Below are 10,872 nucleotides of genomic sequence, written 5' to 3' on the forward strand. Positions count from 1 at the left end.
CGAGCGAACAACGTTCTTCAAGATTACACTATATCCATTCCGAGTCCGAGATCTGCTGCCCGGCCACGGTCCTGTTCCAGGATCACACCCAGTATGCGGCTCAGCTCTCGTATCATCTCAGTTTGACTGTTGATCACTCTGCAGATCTCATTACCGTACCCGGCAGCCTTGAAATGGCCAAAACGACTGCTGGTATCTTCCGAAATTTTCAATAAGCCAGGTATCCGCCAACTCCAATAAGCAGAAACCCTGTTATCATGACTCCAATCATGTACACATCTTCAACATCCTCGACTGACGGCATCGTCAGACACACGGTCTTCCACTTCCATCCAGAATCCATCGTGTATCCAGTGAAGAATGTCCCGTCGGGACACGAAGGTTCCCCTTTACCCGGTTTCCCAGTGGAAAAAAAATTCTATCAGTTGGGTTGAGAGACCAGCTGACCAGATCCATAATTTGCAACTTTGGAAGCTTTTCAAAAGAAAGATTCTGAAAACATAGGACACAGACGCTGAGGAGGGAATATGGGGAGGACAGGAGGACAGGGAGACGGAGAAGGTGCGTCCTCCTCCTTCGAAGGACAGAGCAGAAAAGTGTCTTGGCTGAGGACACGTCAAGCCAGCATTGGGTGAACTGGTTGCTGATGGTTGCTCTCACGGCCTCTTCAGGGCTAGCAGTCGATAGTGACAGCTTCCTGTTCCTATTCCAGGTCACAGTCTGACCTCTGACCCCTCCGAGGAGCAGCAGGAGCGCCATGCAGGGCAGAGCAGCAGAGGCAGGGCCGTCCCCACTGACAGAACGTGGTGACCTCATCAACACCCACAGGCCGGGGGCGGAGCCTCCTCAGCAGCTGGATCCCCGAGCCCTGTGGCTGTGGGCGGAGTCTGGAGGCGGGGCCTGCTGCGAGACCACCTTCATCGAAAGCCCCTCCCCCATCTGTTGCTCAACCGGATCTTCCAGGGAGACGCTGCGATGCTCTGACAGCAAGTTACTGGAACTCAGTGGAGACGAGACCAAGATTCCCCCGATGACCTTTGACCGGGTTGGGGACGAGGAGTTGGAGGTCAGCATCCATCCATCATCCATCATCCATCATCCAGTGAGTCTGATGTAACCTGTGTGTGTATTGTGTGTGTGAGCAGAGCGATTTCTCCAGCGCCTCCTCTCAGAGCGATGACGCCTTCCTGCTGCTTCCTCCCAGAGATCATCGGAGCCTCAGCGTTTTCTCCATGCTCTGCTGCTTCTGGCCGCTCGGCATCGCTGCCTTCTACCTGGCGCACCAGGTGAGGGGGCGGAGCCTGGCTGGGCGGATGTTGTGTTAACCTGTGACCTCCTGCAGTTTCTTCTTCTCTTGTTGCTGCTCACTCCCCCCTTCCCGCTCCGGTTGCTAAGTAACCGCTCTGCAGTCAGCCCTACTGAGCGTGCTCAGTACGTGCTTGTTGCCAATAGTAACACTTTGAATAAACTTTATTCTCCTTCCAGACCAAAACAACGGGCGCCAGCAGTTCACACACTGTGGGTTCTGGTTCTGATGGTTCTGATGTGAAGGTTTGGTTCTGACCCAGTGGGGTCCAGAGTCTGTCCTGGTGATGTAACTTCCTCCTCAGCATGTCGGTGTTCATCTGATCCAGGTGTGTTAAACCAGGAAGAGAACTACAACATGGACGCCGGAACGTCCAGGACCTACTCTGGATCCCTCCAGGTCAGAACCGGGTCAGAACCTTCTGGTGGAATCAGAAAACAGGCTTTTACTTTTCTGAACTGGTCATTGACATTTATTTTGAAAGTCCAAATAAGTGGGAAAATATGGAGTCAGCATGGTGGGTTATTGGCTACAGTTCATCGTGAGCGTTGCCATGGCGATGGACGGCGGTGGGGGGCTACCACCAGAACCCAGTGTCCCACCACAGGGTCGTGACCCCTGTTTCTGTCCGCAGACCAGCCGGGCGGTGTCTACAGGTGACCTCCACCTGGCCGGCTCCACCTCCAGGCGGGCGCTCTTCCTCGCCGTTCTCTCCATCACCATAGGAACCGGGATCTACGTGGGCGTCACCGTGGCGCTCGTCGCCTACCTGTCCAAGAACCAGAAGTGGTAGCCATGGCAACAGCAGCTGGATCTGGAGCGAGCCTCGGGGGTTCTACGGGTTTTTGGACATTTGTGTCTCGTCTGGTTCTGGATTTTTCTCTGAAGGTTTTTGGATGTTTGTAAACCTTCATCATCATCATCATCATCTGGTCCAGACGGTTCCGATTCCCACTGGGAGGTTCTGGTTGCTCTAAACTGAATCTGGGATTGTTTTCCCTCTGCAGCTGGTTCTGGTTCTGGTTCAGTTCTGGTTCTGTTCACGGAGCTCCCGGTTCTTGACTTGATGGAACTGGGTTGTTTTTCACAGTGACACAGGCCAATGGTACCGGACCGGCCCAGCAGAACCATGTGGGCTGGGTTTCCCTCATTCAGCTGTGGACGACTGGTCCAGAAGGTTCTGCAGCTCTGACCCTGATGCAGGTTCTGTTCAGGTTCTGTTCTGTGGCTCTGAGAGGGAGCCACGCTGCCACGTGAGCGTCCAGAGCCGGACCCGACCCGACCCGGTCCCCCCCGGTGTTTCTTCCTGCGTCAGCAGAACTAATCTGTCCTCTGAGCTCATTAACGTCCTGATCCGTTTAGCTGCTGCTAATATGGGCCAGAACCAGCAGAACCAGAACCATCAGGTTCTGCAGAATGTCCAGAGAACTCAGAATGTCTGATGAGGCTGTGACCTTTGACCCAGGTGCGGCCCGAGTTCTGGAGCCGTTTTGGGCCGATCCTCTCCAGAACCGGTCTCCTGTGGTTCTGTTCATGACCCATTTAGCTCCATTTTGTTCCTAAATAAATGTATTTTTAAATACTTGATCCTTTGATCTGAACGTCATTAAAGTCTTTGTTGCCGCTGACCTCTGACCTCTGGAAGCAGCTGGAAACAGACGGATCCAGTTGGGATCCTCTGGATCTCCAGGACAGAACGCCTCTGGAGCAGCCTGGCTGAGGAGGTTCGTCTCCATGACAACGGTCTCCGGCTCGGCAGCGCCACCTGCAGCTCATTTGGATGATGCTGAATAAAGACGAAGACGCTGATTGGTTCTGGACTTTTTATTCCTACAGAGTTTCAGTTTGACTACAGGAAGCTTCGCCCTGAGCGCCGCCTGCCAGGCGCCGCAGACAAGCAGCTGGGACAGCGCCGATCCAGCAACACCACAAACACCACTCTGACATCACTTCCTGTTACAAAGTCACCATTTCTTGTGAAATGGGAACTTTCACAGGAAAGTTCCCATTTCCTGTGAAAATGTGATGTCAGTACTCAGGAAGTGCCGACATCATTTCCTGGGTGATGAAGTCATAGTCTGGCCAGCTGACCTCCAGCCCAGTGACATCACTTGTTGAAACTTGTCATTTACTATCTGCTAGCTAAATACTCTGACATCACTTCCTGTTACTCTGACATCACTATTTGCAATTATGGCATGACTTCCTGTTGACATCACTTCCTGCCTGCTGCTGTGCATCTCCAACAGAATACATGGAGCACAGCTCTGCATAAATTCCAGATGTGGAAGTGTTTACCTGCACAGGTGAGTAGGAAGGTGACCTGCTCTATGGCTATCTGTTTCCATAGCAACACACCCAACCGGTACCAACCGGTACCGACCCGCCCGACCGTCAGCGACGCACAAACTAAAATCTGGGCGTTAAAAAAGAAATGTTTGGCAAGAATCCTCCAAAGCTGCGCCCCCTGCAGGAGAAACTGAGACACTGCAGCAGGAATCCAGGAGTCAGGGCTGCCATGTGGTACCAGCTGGTACTGGTCGGGCTCAGGTCATCTGGACCTCACATTCTGTTCAGTTAAAATGTTCTAGTGACAAATTTACAGTCTGGAAGGAAACACACACAGGGCAGGGTGTGTGTTCTGTGTGTGTGTGTTTTCTGCACATGCTCAGTAGAGTCCGTCAGTCCGGGAAGCAGCGCCTCCTCTCTCGGCACCCCGGCTCTAGGGGGAGCAGATGGCTGCGGTGGGGGAAGGGGATGGGAGACCTCAGGTTGCCAGTGGGCGGGGCTTCAGGTGGCAGTGACGTTGGGTGAGGTTCCGCCTTCCTCCACCTGGTTGGCGCGGCCGAAGGTCTTGACCTTGGACAGAAGGTCGGCCAGCGTCTCCTTGAAGCCTTTCTCCAGCAGCCAGCCCTCGCTCTCACACTCCGGGTTCTCCGGGTCGGCCATCGTCTCCAGGGCTGTGCTCAGGTACTTTAGGCCCGCCACGTCCCCCGCCTGGTGCCCACACACACACACACACACACACACACACACACACACACACAGAGGACAGATCAACATGGTTCAGCTCTGCACCAACCAGCAGCTTCCTGTTCCTGCAGTTTTCAGTTTTCTGAACCAGGAGCACAGGCCCCCTCTGCCCTCCCTCCCCCTCCAGGTGAGCTCAGGTGTGTCCTTCAGCCAGTAACTTCAAGTGTTGAACTTGTTGTTCTGACCCAGATAACGGGCCTCTTAGGCAATGTCCCTGTCTTCCCAGAATGCACCCTGTTGCGGCAGATTAACCCCCCAGGAATAGTTTCTGCCCCCCAGGCAGATTACCTGCAGCAGCTCAGCCTGGACTCGGCTCTCTAGTCAGTCTGAGTCGCTGACGGACTGGACTCGGACTGCGGTGGGTTTCCGTGACCGGTCCGGTTCAGAAGCAAACATGGCGGTAAATCTGATTAACGTGGCGGCGTGCCGGGTCACCTGGTGCCGGTTCGGTCCAGGTGTTCTGACGATCATCTTGTTTTAAATGGAGGATTAGGAACACAGCTGATCCTCCATGAACCCGTCCACGGGTTAAAGACAGCAGCTGGACGAGGCAGGCAACCGGTTACCATGGCAACAGACCGTCAGGCCCAGATCGATGGTTCTGTTCTGGTTCCAGTTGACTTTTGGTTCTTTTAATGTGTTCTGTCCGAAAAGCCAGGTTAACTTTCACAGGTGGAGCGTTGCAGGTACATCAACCCGCCAGCAGGAGGCAGGATCATTTCACTCCAACTACCTGAAAACTTCCCCAGGATGCAGCAGAGGACGAACTGGAGCGGCACGCTGCAGTTAGCATGTTAGCATATTAGCTGATGAAGGCTGGCTTTGAGACTTCATCAGTGGAGGTTTTCATCCACAACTTTCACCATCAGAGGCAGGACCAGCTGAAAATAGAGGCTGCCTGTTAGCATGCTAAGAACTATCATTAGCATGCCAGCGCTAACTTTAAAGCAGTTATTTTTATGTACATGGGTTCCTTTGCCAGCGCAAAGGACGAGTTTTAAAGTTTGTTCTGTGAAGAATGAAATCCAATTAATAACCTCGCCTTGTTAGCTTAACATGCAAGACTAATGTAATGCTAACTTTAACATGCTAAGGCTAGCTTCAGGATGTTTATGACTCTGAATGTTATAGCGATATAAGTTTCTTTCTTTCTAATGTTTCCTTTGATGCTGTGAAGCAGTTGAACTGCCCTGCTATCCCATGCTAACCATAGGAACTCGTCTTGTATCAACGTCACCAACGGATCGAGCCTGTTTTAGCAGGAAAGGAGACCCTACGGTTTGAACGAGAAACGATGCAACTTCCATGAAAGAAAAGCTTAAAATAAGCTAACGAGCTTGGTGGGTCTTAGATCTTGAAACCAGACAGAGGAGGCCATGATGAGCTGTAACTCATTATCCATTTGATTTGATTGACATTTACTTCCATAACCCTCTCATTCTACATTACAGAAGAGTTTCTGAATGTTTGCCTCTATCTGCTGCTACAGCAGTAGCATGCTAATGCTAATCCTTAATGTTAGTCTGTCAGGATTATTTTGTGAAGGTTTTTGCTCCAGTAAACGACTTTGAACAGACTTCTGAATGAATAGTACAATACATTGGTGGACACAGCTAGCTAAAAGGTTAGCTGCACTAACCCAAAGCACTAATAAACTTTAGTTTAGCTAATGCCACGGGATTTAACGAGCTAAAGTTAAAGTGCTAGACAGCATGGTATTTAGCAGAAGCTAATGCTAAAGTACTGAATCCAATCATGTTGAAATCCTGCATGTATGATGAGCAGAACATGAAGAAACTGCCAAAACTGTTCATATGTGAACGACTGTATCTAAATATCACCCTGGTTCATGTCCATGCGTTTTTCTTTTAGTTTGTTTATTGTCAATTGCTAAATAAAGTTTCTTGAAAAAAAGGGAACGCAACAACAGGAAATGGAACTGCTGCATCTAAAACCACTTCAAAGTAAGAGTTGAGTATAAATGTCTAACTACCAACAATTGATAACCAAAACGTCAACATAGATGTTGAACTTTATTCAGATAAAATTTGACAAAACTGAAGGAAATTTGTGCTTTAGAATTTGTTACCAAAAATGCTGAATTACAAAATGAAAATCTAATAACTAAACCTGCTAACATTAGCCTCAACTTGCTGAAGTAAGACGAACCTTAGCCTGCTAAGCTAACAGCCAGCTGAGATGTCCAGGGTGTTTCAGTGGCTTGAAGCCTAAAGCTAATTTATAGCCACTGTTAATAAATCTATAATGGTTTTATGTAAATATATCAAATAGTGTTCAGCAACTTGCTAACAAAGACTCCTAAAGCAGAGCTCTGTGAGAACAGCAGATCAGCAGTAACAGCTCATAGCCACCGTAAAGCACGGTGGAGGAGGGATGATGATGTGGGACAGTTTGTGGCTAATGGATTCCTGATAATGAACCTACAGTTTTGACTGACCAGCGAGAACCAGACAGGCGTCACGACACTTCACTTACTCCAGTTCTGTTCCTTTAAGAACGCACGTGGCTGGCGCCGGAGGCTGATTGGCTGCGGCAGTGTGGGTGGGCGGAGCCTTACCTCCAGGACCATGGTGAAGATGAGCAGCGCTCCGATGCTGTTCATGATGCCGCTGTAGTAGGAGAAAACGGCCTGGCGGCAGCCGCGGTTCCAGATGTTCAGCTCCTCGGTTCGGTGGTCGTAGTCGTAGTGGGCGGAGTTATTGGTCAGGTGATGCTGGATGCAGGGGCGGGGCGAACCGGGATTACAGCAGCTGAACGGGACGCTGTCCATCAGGTACTTCCCCTCCACGTTACTGAGGACACGGCTGAGGGACAAACACAGGTCAGACCCTGCCGGGTCTTACAGGGCTCTGCTGAGGTATGAGATGAGAATCATGGAGGGTTCCTCATGGAAGGCTGACCTTCCAAACTGAACATGTTCAGACTGACTCAACCAATCGGCACAGAAAATACAAAACTTTTAAAAATCAGTGAAACGTTGCAGCAGCAGGGAGGTGAAGTTCTGGTTCTGGTTCTAGCCCCCCAGAGCCTTCACACCTCTGGTCATGTTATCAGAGCTGATTGGTCCTTCAGTACCTCCAACCACTTCGTGCTCCACCCACCAGGACCCCGGAACTCCTCCAGAACCCCAGCAGAGACCCAGACCGCTCCACGGTGAAACTGGTGACCTCTCACCTGAAAACGGTCCTGAACTAATCAGTTCAGGATCTTCAACCACCTTCTGCTTTTTTATTATTGCTGTGATGACATCATCAGTTTTATGCAGATTAAGCTCTGTTTGAGTTTCACTTTCTAACGGGTCGGGTCTGCTGCAGAACGGCCCCCTGCTGCTGGGAACTTTGACCTCCTTAAGCCCAGATTGATCCCCTGCTGAGTCCCTGAACAAACAATCCACCTGCAGCTTTACCTCACCAAGGAACTAAAACCAGCCCAGATTCTCCGTCGGAACCCGACCTGCTGTGTTCAGGTACTCACTCTTTGACCACGTCGTTGCTCATGTCCAGGTAGCGGTTGCTGATCCACTGCACCTCGAACCAGTCCCTGAAGTTGTTGTTTCCGCAGCACCGGAACTCGATCTGAGTCATGTCCAATGTCCGCTTCATGAAGCAGCGTCCTGGCGTGTCCGTGTCCTTGTAGAAGCGGATGGCGTTCTTCAGGCCCTCGGCCAGCGTCAAGTACACGGCGAACTGCATGAGAAAGCAGAGCAGCACCAGCAGCAGCAGCAGCGCGTTGAAGCCGCAGCACAGCAGCATGTAGGGCCGCAGCATCGGCTTCATCTTGGAGAACTTCTGGGGGTCCAGAGAGTCATGGCACAGCTTCCCCCCGAAGGCGTTCAGTCCGCAGGACAGCATGCCGACCAGGATCAGCAGGTTGGGCACCAGATGGCTCTCGTTGTTGTCCATGATCTCGCTCCTCTTCCTCAGCTCGATCTTGAAGAAGATGCCGAGGCTGAAGAGGATGATGCCCACAATGACGGCGAGCCAGTAAAGCATCCAGAGACCCTGAGCCAGCTTGACCCGCTTCTGCAGGTTGAACTTCAGCGACAGGAACGGCATGGCGTCAGTTCACAGCGACTGTCCTGAACAGGTCTGCAGAACCACGAGACTCAGAGCTGCAAACCGTCCCAGGAGGAGCTCAGGAACTGGACCGCAGGGCTCTGAGTCATGATGGAGAACCGACAGCAGGAACCAGCGCGGAGCGGAGGTGTGAATGTGAGCGGCAGCCTGGCGTCCTGCTAAAGCCGCTCCTGATCTGATTAGCAGCGGATCATCTGAGGCTCTAATCCTCCAATTACTGCTAATGGGTTTGGAGCTAAGCAGCAGCTTCCTGTCAGACGGCTCACCTGGCCCCGCCCCCGCACAGGTGAGGCCCAGCAATCCGCACTCTAAATCTGAGGATGGTGTTACGCAGAGGCGCCGATTTATGTTTTCGCATCCACCTGAATAATGTGCAGTTGCACCACTGTGTGACCATGACAACACGCTGTCAACAGTAAACACGTCATCATCTTTGGCGCCACCTCCAGGGTTGGACGGCTCTTCAGTCCATCAGAGGACAACAGGACAGACCGGACCGTCGCCATGCCGAACACAATGTAGCAGGCAGAGCTTTCCTGGTAGTCATGGTGACCACCCCAAGAAGACACTCAAAATAAGTCCAGGTCCACTGCCACCAAATGACAAGTCTGGCTAACTGTGGGCGGCCAATGTCCCACAATGTCCCTCTGTGTCCTCCTGCTGCGCCTGGATTTGGGCTCCGGGCCTCCAGGACCCACTTTGGGCTCCTCTGCCTTAAAGGATCTCAGGGTTTCGGCTCTTCTGCAGTTTGTTCCAGATTTGTGGTCATAGAAGTTGAAAGCTGCTTCTACATGTTTGGCTCTGTGGACCAGAACCAGCAGACCTCAGGTCAGCACGTTTACCCAGCAGCAGTCTGGCTGAAGCTCCTTCCTGGTTTTAGCCAGAACCCGACCCAACTGGACCGGACCGGTCCGCTCGCTTGACCCGGAGCTGCTGCATCCAGCAGACAGACTGGTTCCAACAGTCACCGGAGCTGGACCCGATCAGGAAGAACAAGCTTTTTTCTGGAACATTCGCACAAATTATCCAGGCTGAAACCCTGGAAGGTTCTGGACCCACCTGAACCCGTCCTGTTCTGACAGAACCTCCATCTTGGCTTCAGCCGAGCCCTCTGGGTCGTAACTTATTTTATTTTTTAAACTTTGTTCAGGAGAAAAACCTAAACTAAAAATGGATCATGATCAAATTAACCAAATATTCTGTAAACCGGGTCGGTACCAACCGACCACCAGAACACTGGGCGTCCATCTTGTCCAGCGACAGATAGACGTAGAACCGGAGCAGAACCGAGGAGTCAGCAGGTCCGGTCCTCCATAACCACATCAGAACCAGATGACTGGCTGTGGACCTAGCCCGGTTCTGACCCGGTTCTGGTTGGGTTGTTTGGTCAGTAACTGGACTCAGAGGTTCTTTAAAGCCCATTTTATTGGTTCTGTTCTACAGGTTAAAGTGACATTACCAAGACGGAGCATCAGCCGGACCCAGTCCGGTTCTGGTCCGGTTCTGACGCTCCGCCTCCCCAAACTCAAACACACAAACGGGAAGTGATGTCACACGCTCACCTCGTTAATTAAAACATTAAAGCGGAAGTGAATAAAACCCGATCAGACTCGGCTCATCGACCTGGTTGCCATGGAGACGGTGGACCAACGGCGTCGTTCGCACAGTTCTGGCTTCCGATTGGCTGAAGTTTTCATAATGATGTCTCAGGGAGTAAGCCGATTACTGTCACCTGGGTTGCCATGGAGACCCAGTCTATCAAAATGCAATGTACACCTGACATAAATCACCTGACCTCCAGCCAATCACGACAACTCCTGAAGAGGTGATGTCTGATTGGAGGACTGAGGGGGAAGAGGTGACAATCAGAGGTCAAAGGTCAGGATCCGAACACCCTAAAAAATCCCTGAAAGCTGCTCCGACTTCAGGTTGCAGCTGCAGCGAGCTGATTGGTTCAAAGAGGTTCGTTAGTGGGCAGGGCCAGTCCGCGGTCACAGGTGCTGCCAGTCGATGGCAACCAGCGTCTGATTGGCCTCCTGAGCATGACCTATGACCTCAGCAATGCCGTGCTGCCGCCACAGACGCTCGATCTTCTGATAGCGCTCTGAGCAAAGGTGGAGCGGGTTCCCACGCCTGCAGGGAACAAATAAAAATCAATTAATCAATAATCAGATGATCCCGACTTGACTCCATCCTGGTTTCATCCGTTCAGACCAAACCAGGATTCATGAAGTTTATTCAGCAGACCAATGAGATCGATCACAGATTCACTGATGCTACGCTACGTTCCTCACACCAAACCAACGTCTTAATTATTGATGAGTTAAAGCAAATCAGAATAAAGGAAATAAACAAAAGCAGATCGACTGAATGTGTATTTACACCAAAATATACATTTCCAAATATTTGTTTAGTAAAAACAAATACTATAATTCT

The 10,872-nt window shown here is 51.2% G+C and overlaps 2 protein-coding genes and 1 long non-coding RNA gene across 7 annotated transcripts in view; 1 reads left to right on the plus strand and 2 right to left on the minus strand.

The window, feature by feature from the left end:
- syndig1 (synapse differentiation inducing 1) overlaps positions 1–2,893 on the plus strand; it is a 10,110-nt gene extending 7,217 nt beyond the window's left edge. The window contains exons 2-5 of one of the 5 annotated variants that reach the window (XM_015023555.1): positions 713–1,066; positions 1,146–1,286; positions 1,941–2,147; positions 2,195–2,893. In XM_015023555.1, the coding sequence (XP_014879041.1) occupies positions 758–1,066; positions 1,146–1,286; positions 1,941–2,099 (609 nt within the window). In that variant the 5' untranslated portion in view covers positions 713–757 and the 3' untranslated portion in view covers positions 2,100–2,147; positions 2,195–2,893. Of the gene's footprint in view, positions 1–712; positions 1,103–1,145; positions 1,287–1,485; positions 1,847–1,940 lie in introns of those variants that run through there. The other 4 variants (XM_015023554.1, XM_015023556.1, XM_015023557.1 and 1 more) reach the window with 4 other exon arrangements.
- A 1,015-nt stretch (positions 2,894–3,908) lies between these two features.
- Positions 3,909–8,694, minus strand: LOC106940738 (peripherin-2-like). Its single transcript, XM_015023553.1, has 3 exons — positions 7,835–8,694; positions 6,918–7,164; positions 3,909–4,303 (listed from the first exon to the last, which is right to left on the minus strand). Exons 1-3 carry the CDS (start codon positions 8,413–8,415, stop codon positions 4,097–4,099), a joined length of 1,035 nt encoding a protein of 344 aa, XP_014879039.1. The 5' UTR covers positions 8,416–8,694; the 3' UTR covers positions 3,909–4,096.
- Positions 8,695–9,843: 1,149 nt separating this feature from the next.
- LOC106940740 (uncharacterized) lies at positions 9,844–10,834 on the minus strand. Its single transcript, XR_001423188.1, has 2 exons — positions 10,360–10,834; positions 9,844–10,280 (listed from the first exon to the last, which is right to left on the minus strand). It is a non-coding gene; the product is annotated as an uncharacterized LOC106940740 (long non-coding RNA).
- Between the last annotated feature and the right edge of the window lie 38 nt (positions 10,835–10,872).

The sequence above is a fragment of the Poecilia latipinna genome, unplaced genomic scaffold (assembly GCF_001443285.1).
Source record: "Poecilia latipinna isolate Pla-1442-1.1 unplaced genomic scaffold, P_latipinna-1.0 Scaffold3339, whole genome shotgun sequence".
Lineage (NCBI taxonomy): Eukaryota > Metazoa > Chordata > Actinopteri > Cyprinodontiformes > Poeciliidae > Poecilia > Poecilia latipinna.

Bases quoted from the DNA above. Each gene is read 5' to 3' on its own strand.
- LOC106940738 (XM_015023553.1), bottom strand. From the start codon at position 8,415: ATGCCGTTCCTGTCGCTGAAGTTCAACCTGCAGAAGCGGGTCAAGCTG. The intron at 7,165-7,834 runs GTGAGTACCTGA...TTTGTCCCTCAG, and splicing joins AGCAACGACGTGGTCAAAGA to CCGTGTCCTCAGTAACGTGG. The intron at 4,304-6,917 runs GTAAGGCTCCGC...TGTGGGCACCAG, and splicing joins TCTTCACCATGGTCCTGGAG to GCGGGGGACGTGGCGGGCCT.